The 26501-nt window shown below is 37.2% G+C and overlaps 1 protein-coding gene across 2 annotated transcripts in view; it reads left to right on the top strand.

The window, feature by feature from the left end:
• ttll5 (tubulin tyrosine ligase-like family, member 5) overlaps nucleotides 1–26501 on the top strand; it is a 125461-nt gene that overhangs the window by 72257 nt on the left and 26703 nt on the right. Inside the window, exons 27-30 of one of the 2 annotated variants that reach the window (XM_039651050.2) lie at nucleotides 1698–1885; nucleotides 8069–8190; nucleotides 17747–17915; nucleotides 25945–26129. In XM_039651050.2, the coding sequence (XP_039506984.2) occupies nucleotides 1698–1885; nucleotides 8069–8190; nucleotides 17747–17915; nucleotides 25945–26129 (664 nt within the window). The remainder of the gene's footprint in view (nucleotides 1–1697; nucleotides 1886–8068; nucleotides 8191–17746; nucleotides 17916–25944; nucleotides 26130–26501) is intronic. The other variant, XR_005618360.2, reaches the window with a different exon arrangement.

Raw genomic sequence — 26501 nt, 5'->3', positions numbered from 1 at the left:
CCTTTTGAGATTAAGATGTCAAAATTGAACGTTTTAGGAAAAAACCTCTGGCGCCTAAAGGGTTAATGAACCGTTATGTTTTTATTACCTTAGAATGAGGCATTTCTCTCTACACACATCATGGGTCACCTTATTGACATATTACTACGGCGTTTCGTCACTATGTTGTTGTTCGTGCAAAGAAGCTATAGCTAAAGCTAGCGAACAAAACACTGACACAGTCATGAAAAAGTAACAATAATATTCGCAATAACAGAGTAATTGAGTAAACCTAATTTCTTAATTTATCTTTGTAAAGAAACCTCATCACTTCCACCGTATCGGCCACCGTAACTTCTGTTGGGTGCAATTCACAACCTCACCACTAGATGCTCTAGAAATCACACACTGCACCTTTAAAACCAATACTTGCTGCTTGGTAGTTTTGGGGTGGCTGTTTTGTTTCAGCACGTCATGGTAACACTTTACAACAAGTTCAATACTTAACATGCATGTATATATTTAAGAAAAATGTGTTTTATATACGTATATAGAATATTTATATTTATATATAATATAATAAATATGTATACAGTACATTCACATTTTTCTTGAATATATATATACATGCATTTGAGTATTTTTATATATACAAAATAATTATACACAGCACACACATATATTATGTAAACATAAACTTTTATTTTGGATGTGATTAACCCTCAGGTGCTCTTCGTTTCGGAGTCACACTTGTTATATTCCCGGTCAAAAGTGACCGGAGACCTAAAAATGAAACTTTCTCCATCCCAGCAAAACCAATGCAATTTATTTTTGTTCTATAATATTTATTCTTTTTAATTTAGTATTTTGAGACAATTTTAATTAATTTATTAATATTTATGCAATATTTATGGTTTATTTTTGCCATAGAAAAATATATATATTATTTTTTATATATATATTATTTTCTTCAAAAAAATATTAATGCAGTATTTTAGTTTAATATAGAGTCTAGGCCTTCAGAAATTTTTTATTTTTTTTTTTAAAGAAAATTAGCACCATCTGGTTACAGTATAGAGAAAAAGCGTAGAATAATGGTGTAACCACTAGATGGCATGTACAGCTCTCTATGGAGAGGCATGTGAATTCCCCAGCTGTTTATGAACACTTTTTTGTTGTTGTTGGTGGTGGTGGATTTGTATATATAGTTGAAACAATCTCAAAAACTATTTCTTATTAAAAAAATGACAAAAAACAAATATTCACAATTTTTTTTTCTTTTTTTTTTTTTTTTACAATTTCCCATTCATTTCCTATGGGGGTCATTTTTGACCAAAGACCACAAGTGTGACTATTTTTTTTAAGACCACTTAGCATGCTCAGATCATGACCTCAATTTTTTTGTGTGTTCACATACCCAATGCCATAAAAGTCACCAAGTTTCGTAACATTCCGATGAAGCTGTGATTTTTAAAAATTCAAAACAGAACATTTTTCGGTCAGAAATGACCGAAGAGCACCTGAGGGTTAATCGTTGCCCCGCACTTTTTTTTTCTTTTTTTTTACTTAGCATAATCAAATATTAGGCATTTTCAGCAGGGCTGTGTATTTCTTTCCCGCCACCAAATTTGAAATGTCATTTGTGTTTGTGTATACCTGTGGACGGTTAAAAAAGATGGACTAATTAGCACTCATCTTGATGTTTGTGTGATTGTCAGTGATTCAGAAGCCCAGTGTGAGTACGTGCAGGCCTGTTTCTGCTGGAGTGCTGAAAGAGAAGGACGCGCTGTCGACCCAGGCTCAGTGCAACCAGCAGGCCATCGTATCAGCGCTGCGGAAACTAGTGGAGAAGCAGGCGGCCCGCCAATACAGCTCGTCCAGCCACATCAGCCTGCTCACACAACACGTGAGTTATCAACTACACGACACGCGAGTTATCATCTACACAACACATAAGCAATTTATTGATCATCAGCTAATTTCAAAATCAAAGACCGCAATAGGAGAGAACGGCCATGGCACATGGTAAGATAATTTCATTTCTTTACTTCTAATGAAGATGATTGTGTGTTAAGCGTCTGCGACTTACCTTCACTTTGATTTGCGATAGCTGCGCGTTGGCTTGATGAATAAACGCTCAGATTCGTAGCGCCGTCATATCTGACTATAAGGCCGTGTCTCCACCAAAGCGTTTTTAGCCAGCTGAAAACGCCAGACGCCGAGCTTTGGGCGCTTGAGAGCGTTTTGGCAGCGCAGCGTTTTATCCGTTGAGGCGTTTCGTTGCTATGATACAGAATATCCGCAGCACAGTTTGAATGTTGTGACAGTTGGTCAGTGTGGTTTAGCCCCGCCCCTCCTCCACTGTGATTGGACGGCTGGGTAAAAAGTGACAGTGATGAGCGCTGCGTTATATCCAAAGTTGAACATTTTTCAGCTTCTAGCGGCCAGTAAAATCGCCGGGCGAAAAAAACGTTCAGCACCTCGGTACGCTCATGGCGTTTAAAAAACGCGGCGCTCCCATTGAAAACAATTGAAAACATACGCCAGACGCGTGGAAAAACGCTTTGGTGGACACACGGCCTAACATGACGAATAAGCCTAGCCTCATTCACAGCATCATCTTTTGTTATCGTTTTGAATAGGCGACCTCTAGTGGTGAAACTTACTTACTGTGCCTTTATGAAATGAAATTTCTCAAATGACAAAAATCATGCTCAGTAATCAAGGTGTCAATTTTGAGTAAAATAATTGAGTGATTATTAGTTTAACCATTATATATTATAACTAAAATGTGCTTTTAAGTTTTCATTGACTATAATAAAATTCCCAGACGTATCCCCTTGGGTGTCACACACAAGGCTTGAGTCTAATCCCACACTATAATACATGTTTGAGCTGTTTTAACTGAAAGCATATCTTAAAATATGCCGACGTCCTTGTTTTGTCTCTAGATTCACACCAGTAATGTTTCTAAGGCACATTTACTGTATAAAAGCTACCTAAATGTCCTAAATTGACCGTTCGCTAAGACCCGCCCCTTTAGTTACTGTTGCTATGTCCGACAAGCCACGCCCACTCTCTGACAGACAGCACAGAGCAGCTTACTTTGATATGGAACAAGTCTCGACTTTCAAATTTGGTCATTTTTTTAAAGAAATGTAAACAATAAATACCATTTTGTCTCTTCCTCCGATCATCTCTTCCTTCTATTTAACTTATAGCATCAAATAAACATGAATGAACATCAGAAGGAATGTTGTTTCAGCCGTGGAAAGACATCAGTACACACCGCTTTTCAAGGTCAAATCCATCTGCTAACTCTCCTGGCTTCTTTGATTCGGCAGATGGCGTATAATGATTGGTCAGATCGCCTGTCAATCAAACTCCCTGCGAAGGGTTAATTGAACTAATCTAATCTAAACCCTGTCTGTGGCCTTAGTCAACTAAAACTTGACTAAACTTAAAAAAATAAATATGAGCAAAGTATCCGTGATCAGGATTCAGTCACTGAAGCGTTGGCTCATCTAAATGCCTCCGATTGGCGGTTGCATCGATAAGCCCAGCAGAAGTGTGTGTGATTGTTTATAAAGCTCGGACTGGAGGATCTGGAGTGTGTCTGAGTAAAGCTTGCGGATCCGCAGACACACAGTGTGTTTATCAGGAGCATTATAGAGGAAGCAGCTCTGTGTGTGTGTGTGTGGTCTCATTATCAGATGCTCCACAGAGGCGCCCTCTCTTGATATTTAACTAGCAGGCAGTTTTCCCTCCAACTAATTGATTCTTATAAATAAAAGAATGTTACAAACGGCACCGAGTCCAAGAGTGAGATCAGTTCAGACCTCCCTCTCTCTCTCTCTCTCTGTGCCGAACACCTGAAGCGTTTCTGCCGGCCCTGAGACCACACACACTCCCGACGCTGGTGTTACTCTAGAAGCTGTTTACTTCAGTCCATGTCAAACGCTCAATAGCTTGAACAGATACATCAGAAACAAGTTCTCGAATCGAGAATCGAAAGTCTGTAATCACTGACTATGGTGATATTGTTGTGCATTTGAAGTCTTAAAGGCAGTGGGACATTCTGTTAATTGGCAAAAACATTTCCTGGTTTAGATGTAACTTTATGGGAATGATTTTAATGAAGCGTCAAAGGTGGTTTGCATTTTCAACCTTGCATTCTTTGCCTTGGAAATCTGGCTTTACCGGCCGGCGATTTAAACACCTCGTTGAAATAACGACTGCTCTAATGAGTGAAAATATAGCAATTGAAGCCTTATGAGTGTTTGGTCTGTGTTTTTTTATCTTTAATCGCATTATACTAAACCTTCAATTGGAGTATATGAACGTTTTAGGTTGTTTCTGCCCGTCGTCCACATGTGGCCTTTCATAAAGAGCCATTCAGCCTCAGCGCGGGTCATTTGCACAAACCATCATCATAACCCAGCATAACATTTTTGTTCACCTCGCTTCATTTACAGTAGCTCCAAATATAGATGGAGTTCAACACTGCGATATTCAAAGCTCTTTCAGCCCTTTCTTCTGTGCAGAAGAGCGAGAGAATGAAGTAATTGATTCAGCATCAAAACTCATCATTATTGATGGACAAACATCACAGTTCACTTGAACCTCGTTTAAATTAGAGTTAATTTGAGCCATATACAGACCTCTTGCTAGGGGTGAAGAGGCCCTAACACATGGTGCTTTCCAAATATGACTTAAAGGGTACATATCATGCTTTTAAATCATTAATTTTTACATATAAATCATACCGTTGTGGTCTATATAAAACATAACTGCAATGCTCGGGTCTGAATTCCTCATTATTATAGCTCCACAAGCCCCTTTTCTGATGTGCGTCTGTGAGCGACCCGTTTCAAAGCGGCCCCTTTAAATAAAAAGGAGATGCGTCACACCCCGCCCGCTCTCCAGGTCGATGAGTTCACGGTCGGTTCAACTCCCACGTTCGGCCATTATTGTAGTTTGATCAGAGATATACGATTATATACGATACCTTCAAAGAACATTTTTATTCACACGTTAACAGAAGACTTGTCCATCAAGCCTTACATATTCGAGCCAGAGCGAGCGAGTCGATAAAGACGACGACGAACCTGCAGAACAACCTCTTCATCATATGGATGTATTGGTATGTGAGTTAACTGTTTTGTGTTATTAGTGAACGTCGACTATTTCTCTTGTTAAAACAAGCACACTGACAAGATAAATGACTACGGTCTAATCTTACCACAAACAATCTGTATTGATAATATGATACTTTTAGAAAAGCAGCTAAATGACCATTGATGAAACTCAAGAACAATAATACTGCAGACGTGTAACGTTACTTCAAAACAAAAACAAAGAAAGACAAAGCTACTGCTAAACCATGACCACCATGTGTTTTAAGAAAGTAAAGTACTTTATTTTTATTAACGATATTTACAGCTTATCGAAACGCTCTGTTCGTCGTCTCCAAAGATGGAAGGAATTTACCTCTCATTCAGACGAAGTCGATCGGCAAACCCTTCTGTATAACGTTACTGGCGGAGGTTGTTGAAGGTCACTAACGTTTTGACTTGCCCTCTCGTAACTTCTGCATCATTGAGCTCGGACTACAAAATCGGAGCGAGAAATAATAATGGCGGATTGCTCGAAGTGTTGGACCGGTAGTCGATGTCCTTATTCGTCAGTTCCGCTGCAAATACGGTGACGTGATAGTTCAAAAAACATCATAGAAAACAGAAAAATCTGAACAAAATCGGACCAAAACAGTTTCATCTTTTCTGTACTTATAAACACTCCAAATATACAACAAAATGCATTTAAGGGCTAAAAAGGTGGATTTTGCATGATATGTCCCCTTTAAAGGTACAGTATGTAGGATTTTTGCAGTAAAATGTCCAAAAACCACTAGGCGAAAGTTATTTTTGTTTAGTTGATTACTTACAATATCCCAAATGTTTCCAACTATTTGTAAATCGTGAGAAAATTGCAATTTTAACCAAGGAAACGGGCGCGTGAGCAGGGGGGAGGAGTCGCCAGTCAATGACGTCATATCAGCGTTACCCTCATTTCCGCACGTACTGCCATTGTAACCATGGCGACAGACGTGGACAACTGGGTTATGCTAATAGCGGGATGCTCACGCTGTTGTTGTTTTGTTCAAACGTTATCCAGAAATATGAATGAAATACTGTGCATTCAGTCTCTATCCTCATCTTCACTACTGTAAACGTCAGCTTTTACAAATAATGTGCAGTTTAGCATTGAGGGTCTGATGTCTGTTGACAGGACTGCAGATCATAAGCTAAAATCTGGCTTTTTTCTAGATAAAGTCGTTCAGTGAGGTCTTAAACACCTGCCTCTGAAGAATGTCGGACATTTCCCGTTCGCCCGGCCTGACACTTACACAAACAGACGAGTGCAGAAGCTTTTCTAGGTCAGGCTTTTCACTCGGCCTGCATGTTGCTTTTGTTATGGCAACTTATGATTTCATAAAATCAGGTCCACTTTCCAGCTTATTCTGATGAAGAACATCTGACGTGCTCAAATGACATGAATAATAACTATATAATAATAATGATAGAACAAAACAAAGGTAAGAATGATCATTCAGTAAGATTGCAGTGATATTTGAACAGAAAATGAGTAGACCGTGTACATGATTTCTGTCGTCAAGTTACATTTACTTGAGGAGCAGAATGATTTAAGATATTAAGTCTTGTTTTCTGTTTGAGTTTTGATTGAGAAAAATAAACTTAAAAGGCAAAACAAGGTTATTTTTCTGACCCTGTTGACGTTTTTTTTGTTGTTGCTTTTTTTAAAAGCAAAACTCACTTTATTTTGATATATTAATATCTTAAGTGATTTTGCCTCTCAAGTAAATGTATTTTGTAAATCGAGTACTCGATTTAAAAAGATCCTCGAATGCACTTCAAACCGGCAAAACATCGGAAGTCCATCTAATTCCACGGACGAGAACTGCATTATTACACCAATTTCTAATGCTGCACTATATATTAAAACCATTTAAAACCCTACGTTTGCATATTGCTATTGTGAATTCACAAAGTTTATGTTCACAATGTTTAATATATATGAGCTGTAATGGTTTCCATGTGTGACTCCATCAAACTCCAGTTTGGGTTGCTTATAACGTTCATCTGTGTGCCATTTCAGTTGTAACATAAATCATTTATAAACCGATGCCAACACAACAACAGAATACATCAATATGTTTCTAATTTTGTTTCGAAAATGTTTTAAGGTCCACATTTTCTTGTTCAGTTACAGTGGCTGTAGCATTTCAATTGTAAAGAATAGGCCAAATATTAAACATTTGAATTAAATGTAATTAAATGTAACAGCAGGCCGTCGACGCCTCTGCAGGCTTGTGTTACAATACATAATGTATATTATATATTATTAGTTCATATTATGTATCTATGTAACCACATGATTACTTGCTTTTTTATGACGTTATTGGAACTCAATTTTGCCTTTTTATTTTTATTTTAAGGCTTTTGGAAGTAAAGGTTTAGGTCTATTTTTATTACCACCCCCCAAAAATAAATCAGATTACTCAATTATAAGGTTCCAACTAACGATTATGTTGATGATCAATTAATATGTCAATTATTTATTCGATTCTTTGATTAATCGGATCAAAAATTGGGGAAAAAAATATTATACATTAAAAAAATATTTATGTATTTTTTAAAAAAAAATCTGTTATCCCACATCGTGCTCAAATCGGATCAAAAATTGGGGGAAAAAAAGATTATACATTAAAAAAAATATTTGTATTTTTTTTTTTTTAAATCTGTTATCCCACATCCTGCCCAATGCTGTCCTCTCCAAACAATGGATATGTAATATAAAGCCTATAAAAGCAAATGATTGTATCTATGTAAGCTATGCTGTACATTATAAGCAAAACTATTTTTTAAAAGATAATAAACAAAACTTGTACGAGGTATGAGGAACACGCTCATCTGAACACAGTAATGAGCCTACATTAATGGGCTTTTCCGACGAGAGACAGCCGTAGTTTAGATATGTGTACAGAAGATGACTGTTGTTTCCCCCACAGCTGACTAATCTGAACCTGTCGAGCGGGATCTTCAGCAGAGGGGGTCTGACACTGGCTCCTGCGCTGCGACCCGGACCCGTGAGAGCCGTTCATACAGACAACGCCGCCGCCGGGAACTCTGGGTAAGTGTTCATGCACCTCTGTTGTGTTGCTCACATGATCACAGTGATTCAGATATGAATGCGCTACACTCGCCCAGCGTTCCCCTTGTCCTCTGTCCATCATCATCATGGCCTCCAATAAGCCTCCAGTGTTTATGAATAAGTGAATTTCAAACTTCCATCCACACCAATAGGTGTCAGTATAAACTCTACTCAACAAATCTTTACCTGTTCGTATAGCTCATACATTATCACCTGTGTGAGACAGAAACAGTCCTTCATCTTTCTCAGTCACATGATGCAGAATAACTGCAGTCTAAAGTGCTTTGTTAAAGGGATACTCCACTTTTTTTTTGGGAAATAAGCTCATTTTACAACACCCCCAGAGTTAAACAGATGAGTTTTACCGTTTTCAAATCCATTCAGCCGATTTTTTTTTGTTATATTTAGAAGAATATCAGTAACCAGACAGTTTCTGGTCTCATTGACTTCCATAGTAGGTAAAATATATACTATGGAAGTCAATGAGACCAGAAAGTGTCTGTTTACTGATATTCTTCAAAATATCAGAAAATCGCCTGAATGGATTGGAAAACGGTAAAACCCAACTGTTTAAGTTGTAAAATAAGCCTATTTCCCCAAAAAAGTGGGTGAATTAGCGTCCGGTGAACTTTTTCAGTGTGATCATCTTTAGGCAATTTAATAGGCGCTTTAGACGACGCTGGCCAAACCGTTTACATTCATTAAAACTCACGAGCCAGTTTAATGGCCTCTGAAGAATCTTTTAAGAGAGCTGAGAGTCTAAAAATGGGTGTAAACGTCATTTTTATTGAAGCATTTCCACTCTAGAAATCAGTCTGTTTTCCGGATACATGATTAACAGCGGTAGACCTGCAGGATGAACGTCACGAGCCGGAGCGTGATGAAGCAGTGGAAGGGTTAAACGCACGTATTTTTACAGTGATATGCGAGTGACAATGTCTCAGACGCTCTGGCCCTGATCTCCCTCCACTGTTTTTCCAGTCCAACCCTTCCTTATGTATGGAAGTGTCAGGGAATTCCTGGAATGTCTGGCTTTTTCCCTGTTTAAAATGTTTTTATTTCCACCAAAGAAAGCCCAGCCGTTATATAGAATCTGTAAGGCTGATGGCCGTGCGGTTTTATGGTGATATCCAAAGCAGACGGGTCACTCTGCGTTTGGTTTATCACTGCTTTGCTTCAGTATGTCAGGGCTCATATTTAAGAGCGCAGCTCATCGCTAATATTAGGACTTTTTCCATTACATTGACTGTAAAGCGGTGGAGGGTGGAAAAGACGTTAAACAAGGATTCGACAGTCCTTTCCACTGAGATTAATTGCCAGTTAAATATAATAGTGTTGGGGATGAACGGTTCGAAAATGCTGCTTCTTTTCCCAGAAGATTCTGCCCATCTGCTTTTGTTTGCAGCGGAAGATTTCATTCCTGGTCAAAACGTGGCATGGCCATTTGTTAGGCATCTGGCTGGAACTTTCCGCCGGCTACTGTGTGCTACACGCCAAACTACGAAATGCCTCTGCCGTTATCCTTCACCTTGTACTTCACTGCTGAAAAAATACTTACTTGCTTGGTTTTTTTTTTTTTTTGTCTTCCTCTCCGGCACAAATATTCAAACATTCAAGATACGTTTACATCAAAATGGTAAATCTTGTTTTCTAAAAAATGTATCAAAGTTAGGTGACTTTAAGCATAAAACAAGATCAAATGTATGTCAATGGGAGCAAAAAAATAAACTTATTTAAAAGGAAAACGTATTTTTCTGACCCCATTGGCAGTTGAGTTTAGTTAAAGAGAGTTAGAAATGTATCTTGATTTAAAGTCCCCCTGTAGTCAATAATTTTATTCGTTAAAACTCATGTTTGATCACCAAAATTACATATTTACACTTTTTTTCCCTTAAAATTAGAGCCAGACCGATATATCGGCAGACCGATATTATCGGCCGATATTAAGCATTTTCCAAACTATCGGTATCGGCAGTTATAATGGCCGATAATTTCAAAAATAAAATAAAAACGGACGAAACACACTTGAACCATGTCATGAGTTGTATAGTTTGTCCACCAGAGGGCGCTCTACACCGTTCCTGTTGGCAACACTCGTTGAGTTGGTCATTGCTTGAATAACAATTAAAAGAACATCCCCATCAGTTCTCTTAACTCAAATAAGGATGACAAAATTTGTGACTATCATGTCCAGTTTAAAAAAAAATAATAATAAATCAAATATCGGCCGATATATCGGATTTTAAAACCCCAAAATATTTGTATCGGTATCGGCCTTCAAAATCCTTTATCGGTCGGGCTCTACTTAAAATATCTTGAATGTTACTCGACACCCTTGCCTCATTTAGTATGCACGGTTCTATGAATATGCAAATGAGCCCCGCCTCCACTCACTCACTCAGAGACAGACACGTTGATCTGATTGGTTACAAGGTGGTCAGCAGCGATTTCACACCGTGTTTTTGAGACTGTCTTTGGTTCACTGCAGAGTCCACTTATGAACTCGGTGTGTGTTAAATCAGATTAAAAACACCACATAAACTACAGGATTTTCACCACTCGGGGACTTTAATAATGGAAAACAAGCAAAAATACTGAGGAGAAACACTTACGTTTTTGGCAGCGTTGGCCTGCAAATTGTGGCGAATCTAAAACGGACATTCATTTAATAATGCATCATCATCATATCTGGTGGTATACTGCTCAGTGCTGTCTTTAATGTTCGGGGGCTTTTTTGAGCACCTCCTCCTCCACATCCAAGATTTTTTGGGGCCAGCGGTCTGTGCCAAACATGCTGAAGCCGTTAAGTGCACCGTTGTCAAAGCCAAGGGGGTTCAAGCGTAATGGCTTTCAAAGAGAAGTAGGAGCTTTGAAGTTGTGTGTTATCCAGGAACTGCCAGGTATGCTGGATCAGCACTTCCAAACCGTTGTCCTTCCCACCGGCTCCTCCCTTCACTGCAGCGTTTAGTCTAACGTTAATGAAGAATGGCCGTTCACTAACCCAATCCAGCAGCTGAGCGAGCGCTTGGGTTATTATTTTTCACAGTAGGTGTGTGGCAGCGTTGTCGTAAGCCTGAAATATTTGGGTAATTTTAGTTCCACTTGGACGGCTGTTTCAGCTGCCTCTTTTCTTGGCGTCGGTTGACATTCATTTCCAGTAAGTTATTGGTACCACTCGCACATGATGATGATAATAATCGACGTGGTTTAGCATGGTAATGGAATGTCATAATTATTGAATATTAAGGTTTTGGATTGTGTCATAGGCACAGAGCAGCTTTACCTTGGCTCCTCGTTTCAGGATTGCTCCCACTGACAGCCTTTCGACTTTTGCGCACGGTCGTGCGTGTCGGCAGACGCGGAGGTTCATTAGCATCAGATCACTCCATTCATTAGTGTCTGATTCATGCAGTGCCTTTATCACATCTGTGTTGTGGAGGAGTGGTGCAACCGGTCACAAAACTCATGGTTTGGATCATTTTCAGTTTTTCAGCCACAGAGCCCATCAGCAAAAAAAAAATATATTAATTAAAAAAAAAAAATAATAATAATATATATATATATATATATATATATATATATATATACACACACTCATACAGGTGAAACTCGAACAATTAGAATATCGTGCAATTTTTTTTTCCCATTTTTTTTTTCAGTAATTCAACTTAAAAGGTGAAACTAATATATCATATAGACTCATTACATGCAAAGTGAGATATTTCAAGCCTTTATTTGTTATAATTTTGATGATTATGACTTACAGATATGAAAACCCCAAATTCAAAATTAGAATATTGTGAAAATGTTTTACAAATAAAGGCTTGAAATATCTCACTTTGCATGTAATGTAAATGTAAACTCACCTACTCACGAGTCGCTTTCACTGCCTCGTTGTGTTTAATCGCAAATTATTCTAACCCAAACTTTCATGGAAATTGTTTATAGATAAACTAAGACTAAAGAAAGAAGTCATGTGACCATGGTCTAGTTTTAGCGATTGTATTATTATATTAAAGTCCCCCTGTGGTGTAAATCCAGCGTTTAATGTTGTTTATGTGTGCATGTGATTATTTAAAGGGGACGTTGTTACACGTTACATGTACTTATATAGTCAACTAGGTCCTTCGGTTATTACATCTGCCCAGTGACTACAGTTGAAAATTAGCCAAGATGGCTAAACTGGCACATTTACGTAAGCGTTTATTAATGTGCACGGTCCCTGTAACTTTAAACTGATTAAATGAATAAAAATAAATTCTGCTGCTGTAGTCGAAATTTAAAAATACTAGTCGTTTACATTTTGCTTTATACTTTTTCAAAGGCTACATTCAAATTACTGTCATGTTAACGTTAACGTTAATGTTACATTTTGATATATAGCCGATAGCTGCTGCGCTTCAGGCGACCCGGACCTTTCTCGATCCCATTTCCCCTCTGTCCACTCTATACTATCCTATCACAAAAATCACAAGAATAAATCTTCAAAAATAATTATACATATATTTTTGTAAAAGTGTAGCGTAAAACAAAATAAGCCAAGAAAAATGTCCAATCAAAAGACAAGCAAAGTTTTTTCGACAGAACGGAAAAGATTTGTGTAGGCTACGTCAATGTTTTAATGAATAGAAAACCCTTACATGTACACATTTTTATATACTTTTATTGCACAGCTATTTCTTTTCATACAGGATAAGCGCATTCAAACCCAGACACTTAATCTAACATGATTTTGAGGAATTCTCTATTTTAACAAATGTCGATTAAGTGAAAGATTAAATTTAATGTGCAATGATCATACGCTCTAACAAATGCTGGGTTGTTTTAACCCAATTTTGGGTCAAATATGGACAAACTCAAACATTAGGTTAAAAATGTTATTTAAAATGTAACACAATGGCTGTGTTTGTCCATATTTGACCCAAAATTGGGTTAAAACAACCCAGTATTTTTTCGAGTGTAATGCATGGCGAGCACTTTGGCTGTTTTATCAGTGGCATTCAGAATGGGCTCTAACTGTGCTGAGATCAGAGGATTCAGACTGACCTCAGTTAAAACGGGAGTAGCAAAATAGCCATTTTACTGCTGAAACAAAGGTTTTTTTATGCACACATGTTGAATTTAAGAGGTGGAGAGACTAAAAATAGTTGTAAGGGATACGATGCGGCCCTCATTTTAATAAAAGCTTTTTATTCAGCTTAATTGGACCCAGATGGCTCGGGGTTCACAGGACTTTCCTCTGTTTGGCGAGTGAGAAATTCGGACGCCAGGGGCACACACACACACACTGCAGGCGTGCAACACACACATACGTATCTCACTGTGTTTGCTAAACCGTTCCCTGAAATGATGCATTATTGTATGGCGCTGATAACATTCTGGGAGCCGACCTTTCTCTCGTAATGTAACCTCGTAACCTTTCTCTTCATTAATGTGTGACCTCATGATTTTATATGCTGAAGAGAAGTCAAGCATTTCAGACTAATTATTTTAATGCACACCGCCAGTCAAAAGTTTTAGATCGGTATGATTTTTAATGTTTTTAAAAGAATGTTTTTAAAAGAATCTCTAGTAGTCGAAATTTCAGCATTATTACATTATTATTAGTAGTGCTGGGCAACAATTAATCACATCCAAAATAAAAGTTTGTGTTTACGTAATATATGTGTGTGTTCTGTGTATAATTATTTTGTCTATATTAATAATATGCATGTATATATTTAAGAAATATTTGTATGTATGTATGTATATACTGTATATATTTTAGTAATTTAGATTGTATAAATAACACATTCTTCTTAAATATATACATGCATGTTGTATAAGAACATTTTTTTTAAAAGAAATCTCTTCTGCTCACCAAGGCTGCATTTATTTGATTAGAAATACACACACAAAAAAAACATTATATTGTGAAATATCATTACAATGTAAATCGTCTGTTTTCTATGTGAATATATAGTAAAGTGTAATTTATTCCTGTGATTACTCCAGTCTTCAGTGTCACATGATCCTTCAGAAATCACTCTAATATGAGGATCTGATGATCAAGACACATTTATGATTATTATCAGTGTTGAAAACAGTTATTTACATTTTTATTTTAGGATTAAAAGCAGAAATAGAAATACACAGAAATGGTATATTAACATAAACATACTATATAATAACATTAAACACTACCATTCAAAAGTTTGGGGTCAGTAAGAAGTTTTATTAAATATTTTGGGGGGGATGAATTAAAAGATGAACTAAATTGATCAAAAGTTACAGTAAAGATATTTAAAATGTTATAAAAGATTATATTTGTTCTTTTGAACAGTTCAACATAATAAAAATTAATGTTTTCTTGATCATCAGATATCAGAGTGATTTCTGAAGGATCATGTGACACTGAAGACTGGAGTAACGATGATAAACTCAGGAATAAATTACACTTCACTATATATTCATAGAAAACAGTTATATTAAATTGTCATAATATAACAATATAACTGTTGTAATGCAGCCTTGATGATCAGGCGAGACTTCTTTTAAAAACATAAAAAAATCTCACAGATCCAAAACTTTTGAACGACAGTGTATATTACAATAACAATTAGTATTATTCTAGTCCTGTGGGTGAAAATGCCTTGTTGATGCGAGAGGTCAGAGGTGAATGGGCCGACTGATTCAAGCTGATAGAAGAGACACTTTGACTGAAATAACCACTCGTTACAACCGAGGTATGCAGAAAAGCATTTGTGAAGAAGACACAACACACACAACCTTGAACAGCAGAAGACCCCACCGGGTACCACTCATCTCCACTACAAATAGGAAAAAGAGGCCACAATTTGCAAGAGCTCATCAAAACTGGACAGTTGAAGACTGGAGAAATGTTGCCTGGTCTGATGAGTCTCGATTTCAGATGGTCGAGTCAGAATTTGGCGTAAACAGAATGAGAACATGGATCCATCATGCCTTGTTCCAACTGTGCAGCTGGTGGTGGTGGTGTAATGGTTTTCTTGGCACACTTTAGACCCCTTAGTGCCAATTGGGCATCGTTTAAATGCCACGGCCTACCTGAGCATTGTTTCTGACCATGTCCATCCCTTTATGGCCACCATGTCCCCATCCTCTGATGGCTACTTCCAGCAGGATAATGCACCATGTCACAAAGCTGGAATCATTTCAAATTGGTTTCTTGAACATGACAATGAGTTGACTGTACTAAAATGGCCGCCACAGTCACCAGAGCATCTTTGGGATGTGGTGGAATGGGAGCTTCATCCCACAAATCTCCATCAACTCAATATGGGCCGACATTTCTAAAGAATGCTTTCAGCACCTTGTTGAATCAATGCCACGGAGAATTAAGGCGAAAGGCGAAACGTATATGTGTTCCTAATAATCCTTTATGTGAGTGTATAAAATAATTATACACAGTGATATATTATGTAAACACAAAGTTTTGTTTGAATAGGCCCAGCACTAATTATTATTATTAATAATTACTCCTTATGTGGGAGAGGGCCAGTGCCAGTGTAGACGTTCCTCCTCGGTGTTCACTCTCCGCGTGTTTGCTCTGCTAGTGCAGCTGATGACGAGGTGTGGACGAGCAGCTGTGCTGATGTGCGCTGACGTGGAGGTCTTTCAGCTTCTTCATGGGTCACCAATTGTTTTTCCAACACACAAACGGTTTTGAGAAATGAGAGTTGCATGGGTGGATGGCTCCTTTCACACGACTCTGTGATCCCGAGTGTCTTCGGCTCGACTGTTCTCATGGAGCCTGTTGCACAAGAGCTGCTTTTACTGATGTTTATTCCAGAATAATTCACATTCATATGTTCACTAGATGCTATAAGCGATTCATATGGAAAAGCACAAAAGCATGTTTGATTTTGAGTCTGATATTATATAGTATTTTTTCTTGGCAAATCTTCAACAAAATGTATTTTGGCACATATGGACCGAACCAGAAAATGTTGTCTACACTGTAAAAAAATATTGATGGTTTAACTTAAAAAAGTAAGTAACCTGGTTGCCTTAAAATTTTAAGTTGATTGAACTGGAAAAGGTGAGTTAATACAATGAAGGAGAATGATTTAATCATCAGAAACTCAAAATTATATGTTATCTGAACTAAATAAGTTATTTAAGTTGATTTGACAAAAGAAAAAATGTTGTGATTACTACACTGTAAAAAATATTGTTGGTTTAACTTAAAAAAAGTAAGTAACCTGGGTTGCCTTAACATTTTAAGTTGATTGAACTGGAAAAAGTGAGTTAATACAATGAAGGAGATTAATTTAATCATCATAAACTCAAAATTATATGTTATCTAAACTAAATAAATTATTTAAGTTGATTTGACAAAAGAAAAAATGTTATGATTACACTGTAAAAAAAATATTGTTGGTTTAACTTAAAAAAGTAAGTAACCTGGTTGCCTTAAAATTTTAAGTTGATTGAACTGGAAAAAGTGAGTTAATACAATGAAGTAGATTAATTTAATCATCAGAAACTCAAAATAATAAGTTATCTCAACTAAATAAATTATTATAAAGTTGATTTGACAAAAGAAAATATGTTGTGATTACAAATCTTGAAATTTTTTTTTACAGTGATATGAAAAGCTATAGATGTCTACAGATAACATTATATTTGCTCACTAAATCAGTGTGTTTAGCTTTCATTTTACATGTGCCATGAAGAAATGTGGTTACATTCTTTACAGTACACGTTATTTTGTTCATGCATAAGCTGATAAGTACAGTATTGTTTCCACCACAGAAAAAAATTGATAATCACGACTTTTTATTAGTTTGTTTACATCTCGAAATCTTCTCCTGATTGCATTTTATAAAGTCAAAAATTGTCAGAACCGCAAGTTTGTTTCTCGCAAATGCGACTTTATATCAAGCAATTGTGAGATAAAAAGTCACAATATATATTTGTTTATTCTGTGGCTTCCATAGTTAAGAGATTAATGTCACAATTGTGCTTTACAACTGAAATTATGTTTATTTCATAATTTAAGTACAACATTAATACTTTTATTTATTTCTCTGCCAAAAGAAAAAAAGAAAAAAGTTTATTCCTCATTGTTTTTTTGTTTTTTTTCAGTACAAATATCTAAACACTCTTAAATCAAAATAAACTTCTGCATTAAATACTTTTTTTTTTCGGAAAACAAAATGTAAAATCTTAAGTAATTTTGATTCTCATGTAAATATATCTTGATTTAAGATCTAAAATATATATATATTCCTTGACATAACATAATAAACACATGGTTGAGAGTCCCTTGTGAGATTTATTAGCCTATCATTCCATTATAGTCAGATCAGCAGCGTTTGTTATGTTTTTTCCTTATTTGACGCAACGTTTCATCGTTTATGACAGCTGAGCAGCTGTACTCAGTTTTATGGCGTTCGGTTAGCATCTACATTGATCACATGTTTGAGTAAAGCGATGTCCTGCGGGGACACTGAGATGCTTCTGGACTAGTTTCCTCCTCACATGTCGTGACGATCACGCTGTTTGTCTTCAGGCTCAGAGCCGCGTGTGAAGCCGAGTGTGTGTGTGATGGAGATGCGGTCGGCGCTCAGAAGCAGTCGTCGGCCTCAGGAAGTTACCAGCTCCAGTTCGCCATCCAGCAGCTGCAGAAGCAGAAGCAGCGATCCCGACAACTGCTGGACCAGAGCCGCTCACGCCACCAGGTACACACACACACACACCAGTGTTTGTTCAGGATAGGACAGCTCTGACTAGCAGATTTTCACTTGCCCTGTCTGTAGTAATATTTTCACTGCCATGATGCATATTTACACACCATATTTTCTGGAAAATTAGTCAAACTGGGTCAGAAATTGCATTGAATTATTGCGAGAGAATTGTATCGTGTACAAGTCACATTTTATTATTACATTCAGAAATAATGTGAAATGCCCATAATTAAAGGAATACTTCAGGATTTAGCATTAAGCTTTGTATTAGTAGGAAACCTGTAGTGTTTTCGCATTACCATGCTTTCCACCCTCATATCCCCCTGAGACGAGAGATTTATGTATTTTTAGTCTGGAAAAAATCCTCCAATGACGCAAAAATCATTATTTTGCTTCATCGGAAGATTGTTTGTCCAGAGGCTAAAGACTACAGTCAGTAGTAGGGTCTGTCCCGCATGCCGGTTCGGAGCCGGTGCCTGCGCGCAAACCAGTTTTTTGTGTTTCGACAGCCAAAGAACTGGTTCTCAGCCAGGAGAACTGGTTCCTGATACCCCTTTTCCACCAAAAAAAGAACTGGTTGGGAACTGGTGCTGGTTCGGAGTTGGTTCAACTTGCGAACCGCTTCAGGGAACGATGTCATTATGTCACTGTGTACGTCGCCATACGTATTAGCTAGAAACGCTTGCATATACATTACTTTGGGAATATCTCTAACTCGTGTACCAAGAAAGCTTTAAAAACAATTGAAATATGTAAGTCTTTTAATCTTTTCGTTTGATATGTAATCTTTTCTGATATGTTATGTACCCCTGTCTTGTGTCTTTTTTCTTTCCATTTATTTGTTCTATATTGTGACTGTTTTATTCTTTGCTTATGATGTCTTCAATAAAACAAACTCTTTACCTACTCTTTGCCAACGGCACCAACTCTTTGCTGGACTAGAACCGTTCTTTTAGCACGTCATGCTTACGTCGGGGACTGGGGGCGGGTTTAGATGTGTCCTAAATATCTTTTCTGACCATAATAAAGGATCGCAAAGCCAAGAGAAACATTTGCAGAAACACGATGGAGTCCGCCTTTGTAATTATTATGCTTGAAGTGAATCTATTTTTGTCATTTTTTAATTGAAGACATTATAACAGTCACAAAATAGAACAAATACATGGAAAGAAAAAAAGACACAAGACAGGGGTACATATCAAACGAAAAGATTAAAAGACTCACATATTTCAATTGTTTTTAAAGGGGGGGTTGACTGCTTTTTTTCTTTGCATGATTGTATTTATGGGGTACAATATAACTTGTATTCGTGGTTTTTCTTTTTTTTAAAAGTCTTATTTTTCATAAACTTCACGTTTATTGTCAGCCGCGCTCTCCTCTGTCCTCGAACGAGCGATTGACTAGAAACCTCAGAAACACGTAGTGGGCTCAGATTGGTTAGTTTGGCCCGGTGTGTTGTGATTGGCTAAACTGTCGCTCACGAAAGTTAACGCCCATTACCTTTACGGGCGAAACGTGCACGTCATGAGCTCCGGTCCAGATGTAAATATGCGTCGAACTGCAGTATCAGTTTGAGGCAGAATCAGACCGAGAAAACGGCGATGAAGAGAGTCAAGCAGAAGCTCACCACACACGGCTCTTACTAAACGCTTCTGAATGATAATTTGCTACATTTTGTTTAACTTTATACACGTTTGTTTTACACAATAGCAACTGATTGGCAACAATAGCAACTGACTGGCTACTAATGTTATACTCAAACAGCGTTGGCAAGTTTACGTTCTTGATCAAATCGAAAATAACGTCATAAAACATATATACATGAAAAATACAATTACAACATTAGTACTTATAGAAAATTAAGATACATAATGTTTGTACGAGTTTGTCGTGGACACAAAATCGCATAGGCTAACTAGTAGTGGCTATAAAGCCATCGCTGGCATTTGAAAAAAAATAAAACACAAGGCTAACGGCTACGTCTGGAATTATACATGCAAATACATTTAAAATGATTAAGTCTTTGCTTACTTACAGGTTGTGGCCCAACAACTGCTGCCTCTGGTTTTAAAGTTGGATCTGCTTCATGTTTTAGTTGTTGAATCCGGTGTTGGAGATTCTTGAAGCTGTCTTCCGTAAAATGCGCAGCACAGAGAGCTAGATTACGATTTTCAGGAACATAATCAAACATAAATAGTATCCATTGTTGATGAAGTGCTGCGTCCGTGGGAAGCCCGAACACAGAAGACCTGACAGCTGCGTGAACAACTCACTCGACGAGTCGACGTGCCTCAGAAATATCCGCATGCCGTTTTCTGCATATTCTGAGGGAGTGGTTGATTCAAATGTGTAGGTTAGTGACGTACCATAACCCAGCTGTAGTCCCAATCCAGTCGTTTTTGTAGGCAATATACTTCCTGATTTTTAAAAGACGATATCTCTGCTTACACTGAACTTTCAACGCTGCAACTTTGCAGATACTGTTCATGCACCAACAGCAACATTACACACTATTAAAATCAAAAAAGTGAAATCGCAGTCAACCCCCCCTTTAAACCCTTCTTGGTACACAAGTTAGAGATAATCCCAAAGTAAGCGTTTCTAGCTAATACGTACACAGTGACGTAACGACGTCGTTCCCTAGGAGCTCTAGTCAGTGGAAAAACAAACAGGTTCTAAACGGGTTCGTAAGTTGAACCAACTCCGAACCAACTTTGAACCAGCACCAGTTCCCAACCAGTTCTTTTTTTTGGTGGAAAAGGGGTAATAGAGGGTGCATCTCACTCACAGAATAAACACATGTAAGTTCTAATATCTTTATTTTCAGACGCGTTATATTTCTGTCCTTAAGTTTCTTTTTCACTTTGATGTTTTTGGCAATAAGTAATTAGATGATGCCTTAACTTCATTTGTATGATAAATACCACATTCATAAAGTATTTTCTTCTGATTTCCATTTCCATGAAATGCATTATATAGTTACTGTGGAATATAAGTTGCAGGTGATTAATAAAGTGACATATTCTGAAAAGTATAGAACTGAGCACCAATGTGTGTGATTGACAGTGTTATTTGAGTTTTTATAGGTTTATTCATATTTTGAATTTTCATGTTAGTTTCAATTTTAGCAATTTCGTTATGAGCTTTTCTCATTGTATTCGTTTATATAAATATATATATTTAGGGTTCATTTTATTATCGTTTTAGTTTTTATTTATTTCCAGTTAATAGTTTTAGTGTTTCATCTTGGACTTATTCAATTTAACTTTTTCAACTAATATATTCATGTTATTTTATTCCAGCTTTAAGAACTGAATCTCTCTCTCTCTGTTGAAAGTGTGCATGTCATTGCTATATATATATATATATATATATATGCTATATATTTTGTAAGGATAAAGAACCCAAAATAATCAGTGACTCTTCCATGGTTCCAGTTTCTCCCGTCCACTCGTGTTTCTCTTTCAGCTGTGCGTCAGATCCTGTAAGCAACACGTCTTCTGACTTCCCATGACTGCATGCACATTTATAATAGTGTCGCAATTCAGCTAAACTGATGTCACTGTACTGTGCCTCTAATTAATGCAATTGGAGATTTGTTTTTCTTGGCACGGGTTGGTTGTGCCCTGCAGGGGATTATGGGAAAGCGATCCCCACCCCCACAGACGGAGATCTTATTAAGCCACGGGACCCTCTGAGGAGGCGTCCATCATAGGCCCTAAACTGTGTGAATGAGTGCAGAGTGTGTGTTAGTGTGTGTGTGGTGAGTCAGTCCTGTATCAGCGGATACTCCCCATACCTCCCCATGAAGCACTGCTCTTCTTTTCACTCCTACTGACACATTCAAACATGTTTTCATGGGGAATATCTGCAATTCTTCTAAATCTGAATTTGAGAAAATGCTAAAACTTGAGGCAACAAGCTTTAGGATTTTGATAAACTTGAAATCTCTGATGACGTGTTTACTGGCGCGAGGGCGGGGCTATAACCTGTCACTCACATTAAATCCACCAATAGCAAACCACAACCATCATCCAATCAATTCCCTATGGACAAAAGCAAGCCCCGCCCACTTAATATACATCACAATAGACTGCTTTATGCCGAATTAAATTTGGTCAGTGCTTTTCTCAAACACCAATATTAATAATGTTTTTTACTTGAGTCATGTTCATCCAGCTCGCAGTTTACATTAATATGAGCATTTATATTACGTAATAGTTATGTAGAACTTTCTTACTTTCTTCGTGGATGCAGTGAGAATTATTTCTTTGCTCCCAAGCAAGTTGTGTATTGTACATCTCACTGAAGAGAACACTAATCACTCTGATAACGCTACTTTTACATAAAAATATAATCAAAGACACTACACTATGCTAAAACAAGCAAATATTTATGTTGTCATAACTCACAGCAAAAGGGTGTTTAACCTACATTTTTAACACCGTTGAGTGCATTAAGGACCAAAAATGGCCACATATTAAACATTGCCTAAAATATTATATATTATTATTATTTTCCACTTTTACCAAGTTAAATCTTTTAACCAGCATCAGTCCTCATCATAACTACCAAAAATGTATTCAATTTCAGGATTTTAACCCTTTAATTACCAGTTTTGTTTGCGAAACCATCGATTTGTATAAGAGGAAAAAACACAAAAATTCAATTATTTTCAATAAACTAAATGCAAAGAGAAAACTTTAGATTTGGATTATCACAGTCCCACTTTGCAAAAAATCCCACTTACCAAAAATGGCCAACTATTAAACATTGCCTATTGCCTAAAATAAGGTGCATTTCCACCCATAGGGAATAAATATGTAGTGACGTCATCTGGTGGAATACACTATATAATGCAAATATAATGCTTTTGCTTCAAAATGAAAGGATGTTTGTGCAAAAATCATGTTTCATGTATTACTGACGGCCTCAGATTTAAACAACGTTTTAATGGGTTTCAATGGGCCATTTTTGGTCTTTATGGTGCTGAGTGTTACTATTTGATCTAAACAGTGTGTGTTATACATATTTTGCAAAATGGGATCACATTTTTTACATGTATCCAAAAAGTCACAATTTTGCCAAATTTCATACCATTTGCATTAAAACAGCCAAAATGGTCAAAGAAATTAAACTGCAGAAGACCAAAAATGTCCCTAATGCAGCATAAGGGTTAACTAAGTACTAAAGATGCTTGTCATGAAGGGGTTGAATAATTTTGAGACTGCAGAAATCATTAAAAGTTGCATTTTCAGTTGAATGCAAGTTGGGGAAACCACTTGAAAGCTATTTCAATTACTTTTGTTTGATTTGTTTATTGCAAACAGCTGTAAGTCCGTACATTTTGCCAATAAACATAATTTGCAATGGCTCTTAGAAAAAAGGGTTCTATATACTGTATGTAGCATAGGGTTCTTTACTCAACTCCAAAGGACATTTTATGCTAAAAAAAGGTTCAATAATAACAAGAAAGAACCCTTTTGGCACAAAGGTTCTTTAAAGGCTATCATTCATTCATATATTACATTATTCTGCAACATTGTAGTATGTAATTAAATTATTGTTTATTAAATAACTTAATATGCAGATTTTTGGAGGATAAAAACTGAAATGGCACTCTTCGTGTGATATTGATTAATTACATTTTAGTCACCATATCTTGAATTTTGTGATCATTCACATTCATTGCATTTTAGGGGTTCCAAATACGTAGCGCTTTAGAACCTTTTAAGGTTCTATATAGAACCTTTTCTTCTAAGAGTGTGTGTGTATATAAATAATTTGTGTAATATGTGAAATTTTACACACACACACACACATATATATATATATATATATAATTTATAACGTTTTAACGTGAACCCTCAATGGCTTCTTGTTGAGTCGATTTGCGGATGGAATAAGTTCACAGAAGTTAGAGAGTGGAGATGGAAATCAAGCAGGCGTAGCGCTGTGATTGCGTAGCGTGTTATTGGGCGGTTGTGTTCTGTGTTGGGTTCAGACTCTACGGTTTGGCCCGTGGCCACCTGGCAGCGTTAGAAAGGTGCCCTTTCCTGGCCCGCAACTCAGATCCGCCAACCGGTGCGTCCGTCCTCTCATTCATCAAACGCCAGAGGACTGAGGCGGAAAGAATGCTCTCTCGTCCCCTTTCGAATCAATGACCGGTAGCCGTTAAATCGCATTTCAGCATGGAAAATATGTTTACCGAGTCCAAGTGCTCACTCGGATGAAGACTTGTCTAAACAGGAATGAAATGTGAAGAATTCCTGTGTTTTGGTATGTCCGATTATAAAGTATTTAGTGGCTGTTATGATAAGCCGTGTCATTTCTTTCTTCCGTGTGAGTGAATGAACTGGCTTTTGGAGGCTGTTGTGCTTGACCTCGAATGGCTTGAGGGAAACATGCTGCTTTTAATAAAGATTGAGATAAGGTCTTTCCTTCACACGCTCAAACTCTGCTGGAAGAGCTCATTAAAATCTGAAATAGATAGACAGTTCTAGCATTATAGTGGTAAACAAAGAAGACATATTTGAGATTCGGCTCTACATCTAGGAGAATGTGTCAAGTGTTTTATTATTTATTATTACAATTTAAAAGAACTGTTAAATTAAAATAGAAATGTTTTCTATTTTAATGTTTTAAAAATGACTTCACTGTCACTTGATCCTTCAGAAATCGTTCTAAAATGCTCATTTGCTGCTCAAGAAACATTATCAGTGTTGAAAACAGCTTAATATTTTTGTGGAAACACTCAAAAACCTTGATAACATTCAAAAGTTTGGGTTAGTACAATAAAAAAATGTGTATTTGAATGCAGCAATGGCACATAAATTGATTAAATTGATCAAAAGTGTTAGTGAAAACATTTATAATGTTATATTTCAAATAAATATAATTCTGAAGGATCATGTGACACTGAAGACTGGAGTAATGATGCTGGAAATGCAGCTTTGATCGCAGGAATAAATTACGCTTTACTATATATTGAATTAGAAAAGAGTTCATTTAAATGATAATAATATTTCACAATGTTACTGTTTTTACTGTATTTTTGATCAAATAAACGCAGCCTTGATGAGCAGAAGGGACTTCTATCAAAAGCATTAAATTATTCCAAACTAAATGAACCTGTGTCATGCTCAACTATAAAGTTTTAATAATCATTCCAATTCAATGAGAATAGTGGAGCCCATAGGCACCGATTTATGTTTAACCGTATCAGATCTACTGACGTAAGCCTTTCTTTAAAGTGAATTTCGTTTTGTATAAATTGTATCTTGATTTTAATAAATGTTTCATCAACAAATTGCCTGGATTAATAAATATGAAGCAAATAGTAGACAATATAATTAGGACGCGCCGGTCGCACCGGACAACAAGCGCAGTGCTGCGTCTATAATTATTATCATTATGGGATTTAGATCATGTCTGTACTATGTTGTGATTGTACTGTACAATTAAATACAACCGCTGCAAAGTCAGCAGTCTGAACACTTTACCTCAGAGCGTCCGTTAACTGAATGAATTGAGAATATCACCTGAAAATCCGATAACGATTTCTGTGATAATTACCTATTAATTGTTATTTAAGTGAAATTACTGAACTTAAATATACAAGTGTGATAAAAATGATCATTCTAGAAGAAAATTTCAAATGGCATTTAGAGGCTTTTGCATCTGAACTCTTCGTAAATCGTGCTCTGTGGCGCGGCAGGTCCTGAGCCGTTGCTGGATATACGCCGAATGCAAGTTACACTCATAGAGAATAATGTGTTCGAATTTTAAAGACACTGCGCTGTGCTTCTCGTCCGGTCTGCGACCCCTTTTAGGTAATGGACAGCGGCCGACACGATAAATAAAAACAGCACAGATAAACAAACATTGCATTGGAATCACTTGCAGAACATAAAACGCTAAAAATGCTGACAGCGAATCAGAATCCACAACGTAGTGTGTCAGACTTCAGGAACCCACAATATGAGTGAATGCATGCTAACTCTTCTCTGTATTTGTGCCTCAGGCCGCTCTGGCGTCACACACCCTCACGCCTGCAGTTTCGGCGCGAGCGTACGCTCCCAGCATCCCCGTGAGCCAGCCGTTCACACACACCCTGAGTCAGGCGGGCAGCGCAGGCGTCCTCACGCTCACACCCAAACCTCCCAGCAGCGCACCGAGAGACGGACGCGTGCGCAAGACTCTCCACAAGTAAGACCTGAGGGGGTTTCCCTCCACAGTTTCACTCTCTGAACTTCAGTCGGGTCTGTGTCAGCAATCTACATCTCAATCTGCTTCAAAAGGGTCCTTAAAACCTCTAAAAATGTCTTTAATTCAGTTTGATCACATTTAAGGTCATACAATCTTAAAGGTGGAATACCTAAGATTTTTGCATTAAAATATCCCAAAATCACAAGGCCAGTGTTATATATTTAGTTAAGATGATAACTTACAATATTCCAAATGTTTCAAACAGTGTTTAAATCGCGAGAAAATTGAGATTTTAACCAAGGAAACGGGGCGTGTGAGCAGCTGGGAGTCGCCAGTCAATCGCGTCATATCTGCGTTACCTCAGTTTCCGCT

Source organism: Pimephales promelas, chromosome 15, assembly GCF_988280905.1.
Source record: "Pimephales promelas chromosome 15, fPimPro1.hap1.1, whole genome shotgun sequence".
NCBI lineage: Eukaryota > Metazoa > Chordata > Actinopteri > Cypriniformes > Leuciscidae > Pimephales > Pimephales promelas.
The sequence above is the reverse complement of the archived record's forward strand: the minus strand, read 5'-3'. Positions and strand labels throughout refer to the sequence as shown.